Consider the following 22,476-nt stretch of genomic DNA (forward strand, 5'->3'; position numbering starts at 1 on the left):
CTGCATAGCGCTCCTGGGCCCTTCTCCACCAGGCCCCAGCGTTTGATCTTGGCCCATCCCTTACTCAGGCCTGTGCATTCAGCATTCAGTGCCATGGAGAAGCAAACAAGCCCTCATGGCAGCACCAGGGAGAGGCAAGAGGACAGCCAGACTGGGCCTACTCCCAGCAAGCGCAACAAGCCCAATCCAGTGGTTAAGGGTAATGGGGTGGGCACCCCTTTGAAGGGGAAGCAGCCCACAGCTGGGAAGGCCTCTAAGGCTGAGGAAAAGATGGCTGTGAGATGCCAGAAGGCCCTGGAAAAGCAATTCCAGAAGGCCCAGGCTGCACAGCACAGACTATTCGGGGGCTCCAGTGCAAATGAGGCGGAGGTAGGGTCTCTCATAGATGCTCCCCAGCAGGAAGGCTCTCCTTCAGGCCCTATTGCTGAGGATTTTGGGTTTTTCCCAATCCCTCTTGGGCCTCTCTGGGGTCTCCGGTCCACTCCATGGCTGGAGATTCCCTGGAGGACATGGATTTCAGGGCTGAGGAGGAATCCTTGGCCCCATCTGAGTTAGAGCCCCTTTCTCCCCAAGATCAGGGGCCCCTGTTATCCAGGGCCATGGAGGACATAGTGGCCTGTGCCATTTCACGTGGCATATCTGATGGCATGCAACAGCTGGCAGCCAAACTGCCCGCAGTAGCGACCGTTGCTGAGACAAGTCACAGAGCTAAGCCAAAGGTCCCAGCAGCTAGGGAGGCCTCTCCCACACCCACGGGGATCAGTGAGGTTTCGGACCTGGAGGAGACCGAGGTAGAGGTTCCGGTTCTCTCTGATGATGAGAACTCTGTTCCTGAGCAGTCCACCAGTTCAGGTCTCTTCAACCCTGCTATGTTCAGAGCCATTCTCACCAAGGCTCGTGCAGCAGGACCCCAAATGGGCCTTCCAGCCCCCGTGACCAAGGCCCCCTCAGATCAGACCACTGGTGTGACCATAGGGCCCCAGGACTCTGGCACAGGCCTGTTTAAGTAGGTGCCTCCGCCTTTGGATTTGGTCCCAGCCCCCCAGTTGTTTCTTGACATTATACAAGGGCAATGGGTCCAGCCCAGTTCCATATCAAACCCTAGCGGGACTGATAGGAAGCTCTATACTATGGACACCCCCCGGGAGGAGTTGCTGAAACTTCCCCAGGTGGATGACCCTATCATGTCCCTCTCCTCTCCTTCTTCTCTTCCTGCTGATTTGCTGGAAGGGCTTAAGGCTGAGGACAAGTAGGCGGAGTCTGCAGCTCACAAGACCCACTTGGCTACCGCCTGGGCCATGCAGGCTTCTTCGTCCTCTTCCCACTTTGGCAGGGCAGCCCTGTTTTGGCTTTGAAAGTTGCTGGCAGGGCTTCCGGCAGGAGACTCTAGGACCAGGCAGGACATCAATAAAATAATTGCCCCCGTAGAGTACTCCGCTGACGCCTCCCTCACGGCCACTAGGTTTTCATCTAGGGCCCTGGTCTCTAACATCACCTCGAGGCGCCTGCTGTGGCTTCGCCACTGGCAGGCCGATGTGAAGGCGAAGTGGAAGGTGGCTTCCACTCCCTTCAAAGGGGGAAAACTCTTTGGGGAGGCCTTGGACCTGATAGAATCCAAGGATAAACGCAAGGTACTTCCCCCGGTCACCAAAAAGCAGGAATGTAAGGGTCAGCCCTTTTGTAAGGGTTCCTTTTGTAACAATGAGCCATCCACCTCATCTGGTGGGCCCAGTCGTCCATACGTTCCACCCCAGGACTGTTTCCAAAATAGGTCCTCGTTTAGGGACAGGGACAGGCAGCAGGGGAACCGCAGGCAATTCTGAGGGGGTTACTCTAACAAATCCTTTTGGAAGTCTAAGTGACCTTCACAGGCCTCCCCCCATAGGCGGCCGTCTCCAACTCTATGCCGTCCAGTGGGAGGAGACCATGACAGACAGTTGGGTCAGGAATACGGTCTGCCACGGATTAACTCTGGAGTTCCTGTCCTTTGCCCTGAGAACTTTTCTCCACTGCCCAATTCCAAGATCCGCCCACAAACTCCATCTTATGAGGGCAGAAATACACCATCTCCTGGAGATAGCGGCCATAGAGGAAGTCCCCAGGGGTCAGGAAGGCAGGGGGTTCTACTCCATCCTGTTCCTGGTCCCCAAGTCATCAGGGGGGGGGGTGAGGGCGATTCTGGACCTTAAGAAGCTGAACAAACATCTGGCTTACAAACGCTTCAAGATACAGTCCCTTCAGACCATCCTGGGCTGCGTCAGACAAGGCGATTTGCTGACTTCGATCGACCTGAAAGAAGCGTACCTGCATGTTCCGATACACCTGGGGCATTGCAAGTTCTTGAGTTTCCAGTTCACCGATCGCCACTTCCAGTACAGGGCCCTCCCCTTCGGCCTCTTGTCGGCCCCGAGGACTTTCACCAAGCTGCTGGCTGCTTTTGCTGCGCGTCTCCGTGCCCTTCCCGTGAGATTGGAATGCTACCTGGACAACATCCTTATCCACTCGTCGTCCAGGGGGCAAGCCCAGAGCGACTTGAACATCACCATCAAGGTCCTGCAGCTCCACGGGTTCTCAGTCAACCTTGCCAAAAGTCATCTGAATCCTACCAGCAGAATCCAGCACCTCGGAACGGTCATCGACTCCGAGTCCTGCAAGGTCTTCTTCACGCAAGAGAGAGTAGACAGCATCAGGGCGCTGGTGAGGAGCATCCGCTCGACCGGCTCAGCGTCGATCATCTCTCTCTTGCAACTGATGGGGAAGCTGGTATTGTGCATTTCGGTGGTCCCATGGGCACGGTTGCATATGCGAGAGCTCCAGTGGTTCCTGCTCCCTCTCCAGAGATGCAAGGCCAGCAATTCCAGACGGGTGATTCGGATCCCCCTGAAGGTCCTCCGTTCCCTCCGGTGGTGGCAGTCAGAGACTCTCCTCAGGGGCAGTTGCTTCAAGGAGCCGGAGCACCAGGTAATAATCACAGACGCCAGCCTCTTCAGCTGGGTTGCCCACCTACAAACCTCAGTGATCCGGGGCAGATGGTCGCAAGCGGAGTTCGCCCACAACATCAATTGGCTGGAGCTTCGCACGGCCAGGCTAGCCTTACGCCATTTCCTCAATCAGGTCAGAGGCCGCGATGTACTGATTCTGACTGACAACATAGCTGCCAAAGCTTACATCAACCATCAGGGCGGCACGCGGTCCCTGGCCCTTATGTCAGAAGCCGAGTTCCTGGGTTGCTGGGCAGAGAGACCTCTGGCCTCGATACAGGTGGATCACATCTCCAGCGTAAACAACATGACAGCGGACTGGTTAAGCAGAACCACCATCCAGAACTCGGAGTGGTGACTTCATCCGAGGCTATTCCACCAACTGTCCCAGAGATTTGGCAAGTCGGTGGTCGACCTGATCACCTCGCCGGCCAACATGCACCTTCCCTGGTACTTCTCCAGGTTCCACTGTCCCGGGGAGGAAGGCACAGATGCTGTTCGGTGCCACTGGCCTCCAGGTCGACTATATGCCTTCCCCCCTCTTACCTTGATTCCGCTGTCATATGGAAGATCCTGGATGAGGAAGCGGAGGTGTTGCTAATGGCTCCCCACTGGCTGAGGAGGACTTGGTTTGCTGACCTTGTCAGCTTGTCGGTGTCCCAGCCGTGGCGCATACCTCAGGAGCAAATCTCCCTCAGCCAGGGGGCCGTTCAACACCCGGAGCCCCAGTGGCTGCAGTTGGCCGTCTGGCACTTGAGGGGGACCTCCTGAGGCTTCACTGCTTCTCTGATAGAGTCATCCAGACTATTCAGGAATCTAGGCGACCATCCACCATCAGAATTTACGAAGCGACCTGGTCATGTTTTTCACAGTGATGCCGGAATCACCAAATAACGGCTTCATCTGCAACTATCCCACAAGTTCTGGACTTTTTGCAGGATGGCTTGGACAAGGGCCTCGCGCCCAACACTCTCCGTCGGCAGGTGGCCACCTTGGGCACCATTCTGTCCACAGACTCTCAGTTACCACTTTCTAGACACCCCCAGGTTCGGGGCTTCCTAAAAGGGGCTTTCAACATCTGTCCACCCACGATCCACAAGTACCCAACCTGGGACTTGACTGTTGTGCTACAGGCGCTTTCCGCGCCCCCCTTTGAGACTTTACGGACGGTGGGCCTGCTCCACCTGACCCTAAAGACTGCCTTCCTAGTCGCCATCACTTCGGTGCACAGGGTATCAGAGTTGGCCGCCCTGTTGGTTAGGGACGACCTTTGTATCATCCACTCCGATAGGGTCATCCTATGGCTGGATCCTGCCTTTGTCCCAAAGATCAACACCATCTTTCACAGAGCCCAGGAGGTCATACTTCCGGACTTTTGTCCGCGTCCCAGGCACCCGAGAGAGGTAACATGGCACAAGCTGGACATTCGACAGGCGGTGCGCATCTATATGAAGCGGACTGATCCATTTCGTAAGTCGGAAGCCTTCTTTGTGTTGTTCCAACCTGTCTCCATGGGGAAGAAGGTCACCTCCTCCACATAGGACACTGGCTCAGAGCCAGTATCAAAATGGCTTATGAGACTCAGGCAGGCCGGTTCCTCCTCGCATCACTGCGCATTCTACAAGGAGCGCAGCAACTTTGGCTGCTTGGGCTACTCAAGTGCCAATTGAGGAAATCTGCCGTGCCACTACATGGTCCAGCCCGTCTCCATTTATACGGAACTATAGATTTGACATGTTTGCCTCAGCTGAAGCATCGTTTGGGAGGAGAGTTTTGCAGAGAGTCGTGGTAAGCACCGTGGCCCTGAACAGTTCTTCTTCTCTCCCGAATTCGACATAGCTTTGGCATGTCCCGTGCTTGGACACTCCAAGCATCGCCTAGGAGAAAGACCGTTGGCTTACCTGAATGGTCGTTCTCTAGGCGCTGCAGAGTGTCCAACCCCACCCTTGAAGTGGGCCGCAAGGTGTATTTCACCTTATGTCTCGGACTTGGACTTGGACTGGCTCGAGTTATAGACTATTGGATCTTCTTTGTTTTTCGAAACTGAGCCTCTGAGGCAACCAAGAGGCGGAGCTACAACAATTTTAAAACTCAGTTCCTTGGGCAGCAAGCTGAAGTTAACCCGTGCTTGGACACTCCGCAGCGCCTAGAGAACGACCATTCAGGTAAGCCAACGGTCTTTATCTTATTAAGGACATTTGAGGTTTCTGAATTACTGTTTTGCAGTTGTGCTAACTAGAAGTTTCCAATAAACCACAGCTTGATTTTTTTTCTATCCACGATGTAGTTCTGTAGTTGGCTGTTGCAAGCTAATTAACCTGGAGTAAAGAATAATAGCTTTCATAAAACTGGAAATCAACTGGATTTAAGCTAAACCCTCTACTGTAGTGAAATTTGCCATTTGAATTCTGTTTGACAAACAATTCATCAGTCTTATGTATAACTGCAGCCCAAAGATACTGTGATTAGTTTCCCTGTTATTTATTTCTTATTTTATATAAAACTTAAATCCAGTAAATTCTATACAGATGATACAACACAATGCTGTCTCCTGTGATACACTAAATATTTTCTTTTTGAATATCCTCCTAGTGTTTTCACAACATAATTTCATGCGTCCCATACTAATTAAAAGTAGAACAGTGCCATTTTATTAAACCCAGGAAGGGAGTGGGGACACACAAAGAAAAGAGTGCTCTATGGGATGTGATTTAAGTTTCTGAAAAGTAAAGTGCTCAGTGTTGAATAGAAAACAGTGGTTGTTGGAGTGTGTAATTGGAGGGATACTTTTCAGGGAGATTATTGTGTTTGAAGGTTACTTATTGCCTTTGAACAAAGTTTAAAAATGTTTGTCTTAATTAATGAGAGATGATGTGAACCTTGCCCCAACCCCTTCTAAAATAAGTGTATTTACTCCAGTTGGTTTCAAATACCATTCAAATAACTTGTTTTAATCTTTAAATGACCTGGATCTGCACTAGCCTTCAAGTTTATAAGCTCCTTTTTGTTCTGAAGTTGGGGGGAAAAGGGCCTGGATATGAGTCCTTACTATGCCTTATTTATTGTTTAAAAAAGAATCTAGAAATAAAGTTGGGAACATAAAAATACAGTCACTTTCTTTTTTAACTTTCTCTATGAATGTAGGGGGAGGTTGGTATTCGTGTTTTTTGGCAGGTGAGTATTCAGAATGTCAATATTGCTACATCTGTTCGTTTTCATCCCTTACGCTAATTATTGTGCAATACTACTTTTTTGTGTAGGTATTTCAGCTTGTAGTTTATGGATAATTATGCTACGATGGTTTTTTTCATTTCTGGATAAAATTGTGCTCTGTGCCCCATAAAGGCTTCTAATTTGCTTGTAGCAGCAATTTATTGCTCATAGATCTTGAAAGTCCTGTTCTCTGTGTTTTTTTAACATTAATGCTTGAGAGAGTGTTTTTTACAGGCATACTATTCACCTAGAAGGCAGTTAAGAATTGTATTTGGCAAATTTGTCAGGATTCAAATACAAATAAGAAGGGGAGAAACCACATTATTGCATTAATACAATTTCCAGATGCATTTTTTCTGGAATATTACCATCACAAGTGGTCTTTAATAACAGCTTCTAAACTGAAGAAAGAAAATAAAAATTGGAGGTCAGGAACAGTAGCTGATTTCTTAAAATGACAACTATTTGTCTTACCTCAATCACAAAATTTTATAAGGTTCAGACATTTTTTTTATCAACTTTTGATATTTTGCTTCACTTTTCTTCTTTTTTATCTGTTCTATGTCCCCCTCACCCCGAATCCTGTTATAGATTAGGGGAGGGGGATTGGCTGTGCATTGCTATTTGATGATAGGATCAGGAGACTTCCATCTGAGAGAAATCAGGAAAAATGTTTATTTAATAGTCCGTTGAAAAATATACTGCTTCGCTATATATAAAAGTTTTACAGGAAAACATCAAATTCTACATGTAATTTACCTATTTTATTAGTAAAATGTACTGAATTATCCTTATATATTATAGAAATAATCATGATGGAGTTTAAGTTAAAATTCAAAGACTAAGTTTTTATTTAAAAAATTCACAGTATTTCAGTGCCTGTATCGTTTTTTTAAAAAAACAGTGACTCATAATATTCATGTTAGATTGATGTTCCCAAACTCAGTCTGTCTGTCTGTCTGTCTGTCTGTCTGTCTGTCTCGTCTCTGTCTCTGTCTCTATAAATATATATAAATAAAGGCTACAACTGTATAAAGGGTTATATATAGTGGTGGGATTCAAATAGTTTAACAACCAGTTCTCTGCCCTAATTATTTCTTCCAACAACCAGTTCACCAAACTGTTCAGAAACTTAACAACTGGTTCTCCCAAACTGGTTGAATCCCACTACTGGTTATACTTGGAAAAACTGCTATAGATAAGTGCTTAAGTAAACTAGCACACTTACCCAGTTATTTTAGTTTTTGGGTTAAAACCTTGAAAAACAAAGTTATTTTGTTCATAATTATTTCATCATCATTCAGCTAATTTGATGTCTACCTCTGAAAAGACGGTTTCTACAGTATTGCATATTTTATTTATATGCATATATAGGATAGAGCAGTGTTTTTCAACCTTTTTTGTGCAAAGGCACACTTTTTTCATGAAAAAAATCACGAGGCACACCACCATTAGAAAATGTTAAAAAATTTTAACTCTGTGCCTATATTGACTATAGGCGGGTGTTTTTCCCACGGCACACCTTACACTATGTCACGGCACACTAGTGTGCCGCGGCACAGTGGTTGAAAAACACTGGGATAGAGTAGGGTAGAGTAGGGTAAGGCAGGGCAGGCAGGGCAGAGCAGAGCAGTAGAAAAGAAGAGGCTGGAAGTTATTCCACGTGTGGTCTTACTGGGATTTTGTAAAGCGGCACTAATACTTCACGTGATCTTGATTCTATACCTCTGTTTATACAACCCAGGATTATATTAGTTTTTTTATATTAGTTTTTTTGGCTGCTGCACATTGCTGGCTCATATTCAAATAATCACCCACTAGGACTCTTAAGCGCCCTCTCACAGTTATTGTTTTTGAGCCAGGTCTTGTCTAATCTGTACTTACATGTTTGATTTTTTCTGCCTAAAGGTAAAGCTTTGATTTTCTCCACATTAAAATTCATTTTGTTGGGTAGAGCCCATTGTTCAAGTTTGTCAAGATCTTTTTGGATCCTGAGTTTGTCTTCTAAGGTGTTGACTATTTCTGTCAATTTTGTATCATCTGCAAATTTGTTGAGTTCCTCTTCTATTCCCTCATCTAAGATATTGAAGAGTACTGGGCCTAACGCAGAGCCTTATGGTATCCCACTGGTACTTTTCTCTATGTGGTCAGTCAGTTACAAATCCATCTGGTGGTGATGTTGTCTATTCCACTTTTTTTCTAGCTTACCAAGAAGTAGATTGTGGTCTACTTTGTCAAATGCCTTATTGAAATCTGAATATACTATGCATTTTGCTGGTCTACTAATTTAATTACTAATTTATCAAGGAATGAAATCAGCTTTGGGTTGGCATGATCTGTTTTTAGCATAGTACTTCCCCTGTGCTATTTGGTACAGTGGTTTTGAGATAACTTTTGCCAGCTCCTTCAGGATGTAATCTGTCAGCTTCCAGTGATTTATATTCATCAAGGTCAGATAGGTGTTCTTTTACCATTTTCTTGCTTTTCAAAAAAAAAAAATTTACAAACATGTAAAATACACACACACAAAACTTAGATGTATACTACATTTACACAATACAATACGAACAGGAGCTTCCTGTTCTTTCTAATAGCAATTGCCAATCGATATCGCTCACCTTATATTGTTTCCCCTTCTATTATATTTCATTTGCATTTCACCATTCTTAATGCTCTTATCTTATTCCTCTGTCTGCTATATTGGCTGATTACCTCTAGTAAGTTTAAACCACTTGGATACATATATATGTGTTAATTCTCCTTAACTACTATTTTTGGACTTTGTTGCCTTCCTTCATTGATCCTTGTTTCTTTCCTCCATCCACCTATACCATTTATCCCATATCTGATAGTATTCTGTTTCTTCCTTTCCCTGTTTTTTTTTTTTTTTGTTAATTTGTCCATTTCATAACAGTCCATAACCTTTTTTATTATTTCATCTTCGCTTGGAATTAATTTGTTTTACTATCTCTGGGCAAAGGCAATCCTTGCCGCCGTAATTATATGTAATATTAAATACTGAATTTCTTTTTTATATTTCACAGTCATTATTCCTAATTAAAAAAACTTCAGGTTTCCATTCTATTTTAACACCTGTTATTACCTCTAGCTACTTTTTGATCCTTTTCAAAAAAAATTTAGCCTCCTCACAGGTCCACCATAAGTGATAGTATGTTCCATGTATTGATTCACATTTCCAGCATTTTGGGGACGTATTTGTTGAGATTTTAGCTAACTTTGTTGGTGCCAGGTGCCATCTGTAAAACATTTTGTACTGATTTTCCCTGTATGTCATTTTTAAGTTTGTTCCCCAACATTTTTCCCATTTATCCAACTCAATATTACAGTCAAAGTTCTGTGCCCATTTTATCATTTGTTCTTTCACGATTGTTTCTTCCATTTTATGTTTTAGGAGAAATTTATATATTCTCCCTATCATCTTTCTATCTGAGCTGTGAATTATTTTATCCAATTCGTGTGGTTCCGTTTCAATGTCATATATTTTAGTATCATTATTGTGTTTAGTTTTGATTTGCAAGTAGGTTAGCCAGTCAACTTTCATGTTTTGTTCTGCCAATTCTTCAATTGTTTTTAAATTTCCCTGTTTGTCATTTATGTCTCTGTATCTTAGCATTTTATTCATATCTATAAAATTTGGATGGATCGTCGTTTCTGTCAGTGATAGCCAATTCAGGATTTCTACATAGTGTATTTTTTTGATTTTGAGCCAGTTTTGCAATAACGCACTTCTAATTAAATGTTTTTGAAAGTATTTGGGCGTTTTATGTTTATCATCCCATAGGAATGTATGCCAACCTGCTTGCAAATCATGGTCTTCTAAGGTCAAAATTCTTTTATTCTTTAGCTCTATCCAATCTTTCACCCATGTTATTGTTACTGCTAATGTGTATAATTCCCAATTTGGTAATGCTAAACCCCCTCTCTCCTTGCTATCTTGCTTTGACTTTAGTTTAATCCTCGCTTTTTGTCCTTGCCAAATGAACCTAGCGGTTATTTTGTTTAATTCTTGAAAGAAAGTTTTACCCGGGTTAATAAGTATGGCTTGCAACAAGAATAAGATTCTTGGTAAAATATTCATTAATTTTTATTTCTGGTTTGTCTTTCACAGTAGCTTTTTTTTTGTACATTGGGCTATACTTTTTGTGTGAAGACTGATTCAAAAAAATGAGTTAAGCAGCTCTGCTTTCTCCCTACTGCCTGTTACTTCCTTGCCATCTTCTCTCTTTAGTGGTCCTACTGTTTCCTTCACTGTTTTCTTGTTATTAATATGTTGAAAGAAACTTTTTTTTATTATCTTTGACTTTTGTAGCAAGCCTTAGTTCATTCTGAGCCTTTGCTTTCCTGACTTCATCTTTGCATGTTCTTGTTGTATGCTGATAATCAGCCTTAATTATGTGTCCCTCTTTCCATTTTCTGTGCACGTCCTTTTTGTCTTTCAGTTTGTCAGAGAGATCTTTATGCAGCCATAATACTGGTTTCTTGAATTTCTTGTTTTTCTTTTTTAGTGGTATTGTGATGGACTGAGCTTTTATGATTGCATTTTTCAGTTTTCCACGCTTCTTGAGTTGTTTTCCCCTTTAGGATTTTTATCCCTGGAATCTTTCATAGAGTCTCTCTGAAGTTGTTGAAATATATATAATAATACACATGAGTGGGCAGTTAGGTGTTTTCCAGGTCTTTGTGATTAAATCTGTCCAATTAGTATTGTAGATGGTGCAGAATTACATGGTTTGTAATCCAAAATATCTGCAGGCATTGTATGATTTCTTTGTTATGTAGTGTGTTTGTGTGTGTGTGTGTGTGTGTGTGTGTGTGTGTGTGTACGTACACAAAGTATTAATACTTGAATTGGGTAAAGGAGGCTGCAGAGAGACTAAGAGAAATGTCCTCCTATGAGTCCAAATTTTACCCAAGTTTCAAAATTAGTATATATGGATCTGTATGTATATAGGTACATATATTAATTGGTTGTAAGATAAAATAAGCAATGAGAAGAAGAAACATGAGAACATTATCATCTTATTCCTCACATTTTATATGGCCCAGACTTTATCATCTTCCCCTGAAACCCTCTTTAGCAGCTGTATATGGATGATTGTAGAATAAAAGTAAATAGTGCTTTTACTGAATTACTGAATACACTCTGCTATCATATTTTCAGAAATATAGCAATAATTGGTATTATTTAAATTTGCATACTTTCTATTTGTTTTCCATTTCTTTTTTTTTTTAATTACAGGCAGAGGATTCTTGTAAATGTAATGGCTGGAAAAACCCTAACCCACCTCCTACTCCACCCAGGGTAGACTTGCAGCAGTCTGTTGTAAGCCTTAGTGAACCGTGTCGTAGTTGTAATCATGCACTAGGTAAGGTTTCTTTGTTTGTTCTTTTTCAAAAATATTTTTGTGAATATTAGAGTATATCCCAGGGTTTCCCAAACTGTGATATGTATTTTCTTGGGCAAGTGCACATTGAGTCAAGGGGAAGATGTAAGTCAAGGGAAACGTGAAGAATGCTTTAAATACATTGTTACAATAAAATCATATTTCCAATTTTTTTTCATTATACAGGTATTCCTCAACTTGCAACTACAAATAAGCATTACATTTATGTGTTAATTGAAAGTATTAAAGTGAATTTTGCCCACTTTTATGACTTTTCTTGACATGCTTGTTAAGTGAATTACTGCAGTTCTTAAGCTAGTAACTGTTCCACCACAAAACCGCGGTAGACTAAAGCGCGCTCGACGAAAGCGCGTACCTGACGTCATCACAGCGCGACGAAAACATCACGCTGTGAGCGGTAAAGTTAATATTAACACAAAAACCTTACCCTAACCCCCCCAAACCTAACCCTAAACCTAACCCTAAATCTAACCCTTAACCTAACGCTAAACCTAACCCTAACCCTAAACTTAACCCTAAACCTAACCCTAACGCTTAACGTAACCCTAAACCTAAACCTAACCCTTAACCTAACCCTAACCCTAAACCTAACCCTTACCTTTACGTGAATCGGCTTGCTTTAAAAGCGCTTTTTAAGCGCCCTTTTTTCTCCGCGGTCGTATTTGTCGCGCTGCTGATGACGTCAGGTACGCGCTTTAATTGGGCGCGCTTTAGTGGACTGCGGTTTTGTCGTGCCACGGCTAGTAACATGGTTAAAAAATTGATTCTGCCTTCCCATTGACTTCCCTTGTCAGAAGATTATAAAGATGATCACATGACCTTGTACACGGCAACCGTCATACATATGAGCCAATTGACAAGCATCCAAACTTTGGCCATGTGGTTGCTGCTAAGTGTGAAAAATTTACTTTTTAAAGCGGAATTGTAACTTCGAACAGTCAGTAAATGAAAGGTTGTAAGTTGAGGATTACTTGTATTGTTTTCATTGTTCATTGGTGTTCATTTTCATTATTGGATTTTTAGGAGAGGGATGTTCATTAAGATACCAAAAAGGAAATATGAAGATAAAAATGTAGGAATCCGTGTCATAAAGAATATATGGGAGTTTGGGGTTTGTGTTTTTGTATGTAATGCCATTTTATTTATTTGTATAAGTATTCACCTTATATACTATACTATACTATACTATACTATACTATACTATACCATACCATACCATACCATACCATACCATACCATACCATACCATACCATACCATACCATACCATACCATACTATACTATACTATATACATGTATGTGTATAAGTACTATAGTTATATGTGCATTTTAATAGGATGAAAGTTGCATTAAAGCTATTTCAGATAAGCCATCAATCCTGCCTCTAAGGGTGATAAAGCAAGATTATAAGGGGAACCTATGTCATACTATCACTTGGCTTGCATACCTTGTCAAAAATAGAGTAAATAGAGTAAAGCCTGGACAAAGATTGTGTAACTAGCATTCAGGAGTGTGTTCCTGCCAGTTCTAACCTCTTCTATAGAAGAGGTTCCACAAATCTATAGTGCCATTTAGAACCAGTTCCAGCTCCCTCCCCGCGCCCATCCACACATCATCAAAATGAAGAGCGAGAGAAGGAATTCTGGGAGTTGAAGTCCACAAGTCTTAAAGCTGTCAAGTTTGAACACCCCTGGGTTTTTTTTCTAAAGGTTAGGGATGCAAGGGTCTTTTAACTTGACAGCTTTAAGACTTGTACACTTCAATGCCAGAATTCCTGAACCAACATGACTGGAGGAGGAATTCTGGGAGTTGAAGTCCACAAGTCTTTTTTTTTTTAAAAAAATATAATTTTTATTAAACATTATTACCTTTAAAAAACAAGAATTCTAGGAGTTAAAGTCCACAAGTCTTAAAGCTGTCAAGTTTGAACACTCCTGGGTTTTTTTTTCTAAAGGGTTAGGGGTGCAAGGGTCTTGTACCTTGACAGCTTTAAGACTTGGTGCTTCAAATGCCAGAGTTTCTGAGCCAACATTTTGTTGGCTAAGCAAGAGCTTTGTTAAGTGAGTTTCATCATATTTTACAAGTTGGTCACGCCCACCCGGTCACATGGCTGGCAAGCCATTCCCACCCGGTCACATGGCTGGCAAGCCACTCCCACAAAGCAGGCCACACCTAAAGAAGAGGTTCTAAAAACTTTTGAAACCCACCACTGCTAGCGTTCCATTATATATCGTGCTTTAATTAGCTAGTATCCACAACTTGTCACATTTGAAAGTGACTAGTGACATTTATTATAGAACAAGGCCACTGAAACAATGGATTTTAATTATATTTAGTGTCAGGAGCCAGAATAGGGCTCAAAAGTACTACAAGTTTATTTTATGCTACATATACACAAGAATTTGAACTTTAACGATCAAGGTGAATTGGCACCAGATTAGAATAAATAGACTTGTGGGAGGGAGCTGGATTTAGTTCTTTTACGGGATTGTAGTGACTCCAAACTGATATGTTTGACGCCCGCCCTTGGGCTCATCTTGATCATCTTTTATGTTTAGCTTTGCAAGAACAAAAAGACTATGATGCTTTTACAAGCAAAAATCTGAAAACTTCTGTTTTAAGGCAGATACATATATTACTGAAGAAAACATGATAGAAATTTAGTCTTCAGAGTTTAAATGGTGTTATTAAAATGACAGCTTAACTAATTTCCTAATTAGCATCTGGCTGTTGCATGATAACAACTACCATTTATTAAGGTTTTAAGACAGAAATATTATTTTTGTTAAGTTATCAGGGATATATGCTAATTAATGTTTTTCAAAAAAAATTGAATGAGTTATTAATATCCAGCACTTGGGCAGTAGAAAATCCTGATAAAATTTAGTGGAGTTTTTCATTTCAAAATTTTCCTAGAGAAAATGGATCTTTGATTAGTATCTGAAATAAAATTGTATCTCAGAAGGAAATCTGTAAGAAATGTTAGATTACAGTATCATTTAAGGCAGATGAAGTAGTTCCTTCTATTTGTAAACTGTTACCCAAACATTCTCCTAATAGCAAACATGCCTCCAATATGAAATGTATAATATTAAACATATAATAAAAGATCAATCCCTTATATAATTTCCAAAAATGGTTTAGTATAGTGGTAGAATGGTGCTTGCTCCTACAAATAAATCTTTCATTAACTAAACAAGAAGAAAACCTAAAAATGATTCAGATCATTGTTGTAAACAGTGCATTGTTCTGTAGAAAAGAATGTAATTCTTCAGAGCTTGAATAGGCTTTACCAAATGTTTGCTCCAGGGTGATATAAACAAGTTTGACTCTTGCTAGTTTACGATTGGCATTGTGTTGTTAGGCTCCTCAAACCTATGATTTCCCCAAGATGAATTGAAGCCTATACATAAAAAGAGGGCATCAAGTCAAGAATGACTGTACTATATATTTTCAGTGGCTTGACCTTTTCCTTGAAAGCCTAAGATTTCCTTGTTTGTTTTAGCCGCTCATGTTTCCCATTTGGAGAATGTCTCAGAAGAAGAAATGAACAGGTTGTTGGGAATTGTGTTGGATGTTGAGTATCTCTTCACCTGTGTTCACAAAGAAGAAGATGCAGATACGAAGCAGGTTTATTTCTACTTATTCAAGGTAAATTGAATTCTTTTCTGTTTAGAAAATACATTTTAACTTGCAGCTGTGGCTTCAAATGCACTGATCTAAGCCACACTTACAAATGCGTAGAGATGTTATAAACATAAATAAAAGTATGAAATTGTCACATTTTATCATCATTTTCCAACTCTTTTCAACAGCTTTTGAGGAAGTGTATATTACATATGGGGAAACCTGTTGTGGAAGGATCTCTGGAAAGTCCTCCATTTGAGAAACCTAGTATTGAACAGGTAAAGTAAACATGCAGGATCTTTTAGTATGATACGAAGTTTATCTAATAGTTCTTTAAAAATAGATAAAGAGTCTCTGACAGTACAAAAATATGATTTTCTTATGTTGACCAGGAAAGAAAGCTGTCAACATAAAAGTTCACATTAGGATAGTTTTCCTTTTATTATGCCGACAAGCATTGTAAATCTATTGCATGTATTTTAGAATTCAACTTGTACATTCATCTGTATGTATAATGATTATCTTTAGTTTAAGTAGTACTCTTCTTAATGTATTCTTTTGTACATGTCTGCAGAGAGGCCTTTGTATTTTAGTTCAGTGCCCCTGGAAATTGGATGGAAAAAGCATCTTGTAAATTGGAAAATCCACCTTAGCAATACAAAAGAGGATGTTTAAAAGGAATCCAGTAGCTGATACAATTTGTATCACTACAAGACCCTAGGTAGGTAGCTGATATTTTTAGAAACTAAGGTGCTGATTCAGGAAGGTAACTATTGTTATTAGCTGAGATTAATATATAAGCATTAGTTTTGTTAAGCATTTAATAAGCTCATTGTACTAGAATGAGGTTTAAAACTGTATAGGAATTTTGGTTGTTTTAAGCACCCATTTGAGAAATTCATAATGTCATGAACAAATCTAGGTTAATTATATCAGATTATTTTGACCAAAGTTATTTTGGCAAATGCAGTTTGGGTTCATATATGAAACTGGAATGGTATTTATTACAGCCAGGGAAGATACACTAAGATGCTGTGATATGAACCATAATGGGAGATACAGGCACAAAGAAGCATTTGAGTTACAATAATTATTTGAGATCTCAGTTCCCCTTCTCTTCTTGTATTTCTCTATACCTTCAAATGAGAAGAAACATTGGTGGGAATGGAGAGCTTAAAACTTTGGATGCAATATTAGAAACTACATTTATTTACAAACTTTAGCTCATAACTCCAGAATTATAGTTTTTAATACTATCGATGTGTTTTATAAAATTGGAGACATAAGAAGAGCACCTTTAGATGCGAAACATGTCTTAAACTGAAGGACATCCCTGAACATCATGGTTTATTATATAGAATTTGCCCATCTGGTTATTGATCTTTTGTTTGTATACCAACATAAAATCACTGTTAGTTATAATGAAGTTAATATCTCATCATATATTGTTGATGAAGATATGCCATTGTGATCAGCCAAACTATGTATTATAAAGAGTGATATACAGACAATCCTCAACTTATAATCAAAATTTATGTTGTTAAGAGAGGTATTTGTTAAGTGAGTTTTGCCACATTTGTAAAGTGAATCACTGCAGTCATTAAATAAGTAACCTGATTGTTAAGTGAATCTTGCCTCCCCATTGACTTTGCTTGTCAGGAGGTTGCAAAAGGGGATCACGTGACCCTGGGGCACAGCAACCACCGTAAATGTGAGTCAGTTGCATCTAAATGTAAATCACGTGACCATGGAAATGCTGCAATGGTTGTAAGTTGAAAAAAGGTCCTAAGTCACTTTTTCCAGTGCTGTTGTAACTTTGTACGATCTCTAAGTGAATTATTATAAGTTGAGGACAACCTGTAGTCTCTTTTCAAAGAAACCAATATATGACATAAAATATGAACCAGATACAAGCTGATCAGTAAAGATGTTGTAAAATTTTCTATAGAAAATATTCGTTAGAAGTTATTTCTCCTTAGGTCCATAAAATTTCTGGATTTTATATCAGGTTTTCATAATTCCTCTCCTTTCTGTTTCTTCTTTAAGGGAGTTAATAATTTTGTGCAATACAAATTTAGTCATCTACCATCGAAAGAGAGACAAACCATAGTAGAATTGGCTAAAATGTTTCTCAATCGCATCAATTACTGGCACTTGGAAACACCTTCCCAGTGGCGACTGAGATCACCTAATGATGACATTGCTGGCTATAAAATAAACTACACAAGGTAACAGTATATAAACATATATACATACATATATATTTGTTTTCATAGATTTTCACGGGTGTAGGTATGCATGTCTTGGCGTATTCGGGTCTTTTCCCATGTAAGATTGACAATATCTTGACAACTTCAACAAGAGAATAATTATGGAAGCTATCAAAATAGAGAAACACCCCCACAACATGAATAAACGTGATGATACCTCCCGCCTACCAGACATCTGGAATCTAGCCCTAGTCAATAAACGAGTCCCAGCCACAAAAACAGACACAGGACACCATCACCCTCACCAAACATCAATTCCACCAACCAATCAAGATGTGACAACACAGCCAACCAATCTGTTTAAAGCAACAAAGCCAATAGAAAAACGGCAGCTCCAATCACGTTTTGCTCGCACAAGCACGAAGCCAAAGGCAGCAGCCTGAAGATGACAAGTATGACCTCATCGAAACCTTGCCAAGATACTGTCAATCTTACACGGGAAAAGACCTGAATACTCCAAGACCTGCAAACTTACTTACTTACAAATATACACACACACACACACACACACACACACACACACACGTTAGGTTTTCACTGTGTCTTGAGATAGTTCATAGTAGATAGCAGGTGGCAATGGTTTCTTCTGATATGTCATGCAGAAGATAAACATACTGGAATAAAAATGACTATGCTTTTAGAGGGTGGCTTTGGAATGAATAAATTGTGCATAGCAGAACCCTTATATTCAGATGTAGTTTAACTCTGACAAATAGCAAGTAGATAAATGACAGATGTCGTAGGACACTACATATTTCTGCCACCTAAAGATTTAAATTTTAATAAATATAGAAAATCCAGTGGCATATTCTTCATCAAGTCGCAGTTAGCAGTTATTTATTTCTCACATTTATATAACCACCCATGTCAATAACCTGACTGGGCAGCTCAGAAAGTATTAAAAACAATATGAAAACAGTACAATTTAAAACAATAAAAACAATATAAAACTATATCACAAAATTAATAGCTGAGATGAGCATAACTACCCATAGCAGTTAATATTGCCCTGCATAGGCTCTACCATGGTTTTGCTTCCCCATGGGCTTTTACAGAAATTTTCAGGGGTTTGACAATTACATTCATTCCTTATCACCCTCCACAGCATTTTAGGTGTCTCTTCATCTATTAATTGCCCAGTCAATTAATCTATTAATCTATTAATGTTTTTGGTAAATTCAAGGAGATTGTCAGGATTCACAGTAGGAAAGAGGCCATAGGAGTGAAATCAGATGCATACCCTCCACATTCCAGAAGGCAAACATGACCTCAATTGGATTATGCAACAGACTATCAAGAACAATCTCAAGCTCTGAAAGGCTACTTTGGTTGATTGGGCGAGCCTCCTTGCAATGGGAAATCGTGCCAGATAACTTCATGGTTACCAAGTAGCAATCTGATCTGGACAGGAGGGAACAAATAAGAGCTCCTCCATATCCAGATCACACTGTCAGGACTTTGATAGCAAAACCAGATTAGGCCTCCTTTCATATGTTGTGATAGGCCCATAGTTATGGTATCCAAGAACTCCCAAGTTGCCATTGACTCCTAATTCCAGAAAAGAAAGACAGATTAAGTTTCCAGAATCATAAACCTGGGAAACTCCACTGCCAGCCCAATTATGGAATCAAGGAGCCTAGGCAATCAGGTTGCTACATATCAAGGACGCTAGTGGAGAAGTAACAGTCCTAAATGATCTATAGAGCTCAATCTAAGGAGCAGGTAATCTGGGGAAACACTGTTGAGAACCATCAGAGACTCTTGGACTACACTTATCATTTTCCCATTGCTGACCTAAGGTTTTGTCTGATTCCATACCTGACTCCAAACCTGAAACCCAGCTGGGCAAAGCGACAAGATGGGCACCTGCCCTCTGAGCCAGCCAGATCTTCATAATGCACTCTAGGTGAATCTTCTCATCTGCAGTCACAAGATGAGGGTTAGCCTTTTTACAGTCTGACTTGGCATTAAACAGTCAAAAGCCCAGGCATCTAAAGCCTGCTGACTGCAAAATAGGGTAGAGCCCAGAGGGCCAGAAGCCAGGGCCAGGGTGGCCCTTTGCCTCCTACCATATCTCCCCTACCCATTATCAATGAAATGTTCTCACCCATCTCTAGGTCCCCCCCTCCCCCGCCCCTGCAAAGGGCCTTTTCTTCCCCATGCTGGCTGGCTGGTCCCAAAAGTAGAATACCTCCTCACAATCACTCATATAAACACATTCCTGGGAGGGGATCTGACTCCTTGGAGCACTTCAATTTACATTATCAGCTTCCCAATATCCCTAATGGACCCCCTTTCCAGAAAACCAGTCCTCATCAGGCACCCCCAGCCAGATTCCTTTCACAAGCCTGGCAGGGAATCTGGTTCATAATCTATTACAATTGGATTCATCTAGGAGATATTAGGAAATCTCCTAGGCCAGTAGTCACCAACAAGTGGTCCATGGGAAAATTTTGGGGGTCCCCAGAAAAATTATTTGCGTTATATTGCCCTAAATCAGGGGTCCTCAAACTACAGCCCCTGGGCTGGATACATGCTTTCTGTAAAAGCCCATGGGGAAGCAAAACCATGGTTTGTGTTGCTGCAGAGAGTCTCCCTCTTCTGGGTCTTTTTGTGTGGCTCAGAGTGGGGCAGAAATTCTGGCTTGGGTTCTGCTTCAGCCACCTAGTGCAGGACTTTGGGAGAAGGCTGGAAGGAAGTGCCATTGATTGAGAAAAGCCAGAGGGCCTCATTCCAGTGAGACTGCATCGTGGTCTGGAACTGGCTGACCATCTCAGTCTGCTGATCCTCCAGGTGCCAGTACCTGGCCTTGCACTCCTGCCAGTCTTCCCTTTGCTTGGAAACCCTATGCTCATAGTCCTCAGTGAAGTGCTTCTACTGAGCCTCCTTCTTGGTCAGATCCAATCTGATATGAGCCAGTTGTTTTGTCAACTCTTTCTCATAGTGGCTGCTTAGCTACAGCAACTGCTTCCTGTTGGGGCCCTAAGGATCCCGGGTGGGCAGGCGATGAGTGACGAGTAGAGGCATCCCTCTATGTGTGTGACATCAAGTTGGCCACACCCATCCAGTCACATGACCACCTTGTCACGTCCACCCATCCAGCCATTAGGCAGATCATATTGGTGGTCCGTGGGGTTTAAAATTATGAATTTAGTGGTCCCTGAGGTCTGAAAGGTTTGTGACCCCTGTTTTAGGCTATACAATTCTGCTGAATGTAAATGTATTCTTCAGTTCAGTTAGTTACAGAACACATACAGAATAATTATATAATATAAAATGCTTGTTTAGAAATTTCAGTGATGCATTCTATAAAGTAAACAGTTATTAAGTTTGATTGAAATGCATTGCATAGTAATTTGGATTAATTGAGTCTGTATTTTATTTTTTCTTTTGTAGGTGGCTGTGTTACTGCAATGTCCCCCAGTTTTGTGACAGTCTACCTCAATATGAAACCACACAAATTTTTGGGAGAACATTACTGCGCTCTGTTTTTACCGTTATGAGGCGGCAACTTCTTGAACATGCAAGACAGGAAAAGGACAAACTTCCTCTTGAGAAACGAACACTAATCCTAACACATTTTCCCAAGTAATTTTTAAAAAAGTTATCAACTTTCTGATTAATTTGAAAAGTACTGATTCCTCTTTTATAGAGGTTTGGACTGCAAAATTGCAGATAACTACTTGATGGTAGAGAGACATAAAGAAAATTCTTTTGATTATCATTTAGTGCAGTCCAGAGTTTTGCAGTCCAGATATGGTAGCTTTGTCCTTTCAGTGTTATCATGATCTATTATTGTAATAGTCTCTCCTTACTGTAAAATCTGAAGGAAAATACACCGTAATTATTTATCATGGATAGCTGTATCAAGAGAAACTGCAATTAACAAAGTACACAAACAAACTATAGAATAATTCTAGAAGAATGTTTTCTGTTAAAGACTTCTGGAACCATTCTTTAGTTATTTAACACTTTGTTCCTGATAATTGTAAGCCATAATGTGGTTGCTTGATTTTGACTTAATATGCTGTTAAACTCAGCTAATTGTGGGCTATTCAGTAAGCATTGGCTTGCTATAAAGTATAAATTTTATCATAAAGTATGACACACACACACACACACACACACACACAAACACACACACAAAAGGATTTTAAAGCCCTTGCTTCCTATACTTGAATCTGAAACACTGGAAATCTGTTTCTCTTGGTGTTGACAGAAGAACTCCATATATGTAAATTAATGATGTGGATTCAGAGTTTCTAAATACAAATTCTCATAAATATTTGGAGGGGAGGGTGTTCAGTTGACAAATAGATCATAAAAAGCAAATGGAGGAAACATCATCATGATTTAAGCACATGCGCACACACTCTTTGTACATTCATATGAAGTGCCCTTCCACCTTTGTGGCATAACTTAATGCCATTCAGTATCTGGATTACAGGTCTGCATTAGCCTAGGAGTTAGTGTGATTCACTTCAGTGGTACTTGAATAAATATGTATAGAATAGCAGAGTATTTAGGAAGATTTGTTGTTTATCAAATGAAAACAGGATAAAAAGCTCAGCATAAACCAGTTAGGGTAAGGTTGCTTTTGCTGCAAATTGGTGTCAGAATATTGTATATATAAATAGGAAATTAATACAGCAGAAAAAATATCTTCTGTTAGGAATAATGTATTTGCCTGTACTGGCCTACCTGTATATGAAGAATTGTAGTCTTTCCAAAGCATCTGTCAATCAGTAGATCAATTATAATTTCATCTGGATTCAAATAATGAAAAAGTTTTGAAATCCTTAGTGTGCCTAAAATATTTATAGCCAATGATACAAATTGGTTTGGACTGGGACCATGTATTTTTGCATTTCAACGGAAGACTTCCTAATTGCAAATTTTCATTTTTGAAAATGTTGCTCAGAATGTGAATATTTCCATAAATGTAGTCTTCCATTCACA

At 40.6% G+C, this 22,476-nt stretch overlaps 1 protein-coding gene across 4 annotated transcripts in view; it reads left to right on the top strand.

Moving 5' to 3' along the window:
- The window catches only part of KAT2B (lysine acetyltransferase 2B), an 87,726-nt gene that overhangs the window by 22,067 nt on the left and 43,183 nt on the right, over positions 1-22,476 (top strand). For all 4 annotated transcript variants that reach the window (XM_087712847.1, XM_087712844.1, XM_087712845.1 and 1 more), the window contains exons 2-6: positions 11,455-11,581; positions 15,126-15,271; positions 15,436-15,525; positions 17,294-17,475; positions 20,914-21,105. In XM_087712847.1, the coding sequence (XP_087568973.1) occupies positions 11,455-11,581; positions 15,126-15,271; positions 15,436-15,525; positions 17,294-17,475; positions 20,914-21,105 (737 nt within the window). The remainder of the gene's footprint in view (positions 1-11,454; positions 11,582-15,125; positions 15,272-15,435; positions 15,526-17,293; positions 17,476-20,913; positions 21,106-22,476) is intronic.

This window comes from Thamnophis sirtalis, unplaced genomic scaffold (genome assembly GCF_051295495.1).
Source record: "Thamnophis sirtalis isolate CommonGarterSnake01/CBP01778 unplaced genomic scaffold, rThaSir2_p1.2 scaffold_4, whole genome shotgun sequence".
Taxonomy (NCBI): domain Eukaryota; kingdom Metazoa; phylum Chordata; class Lepidosauria; order Squamata; family Natricidae; genus Thamnophis; species Thamnophis sirtalis.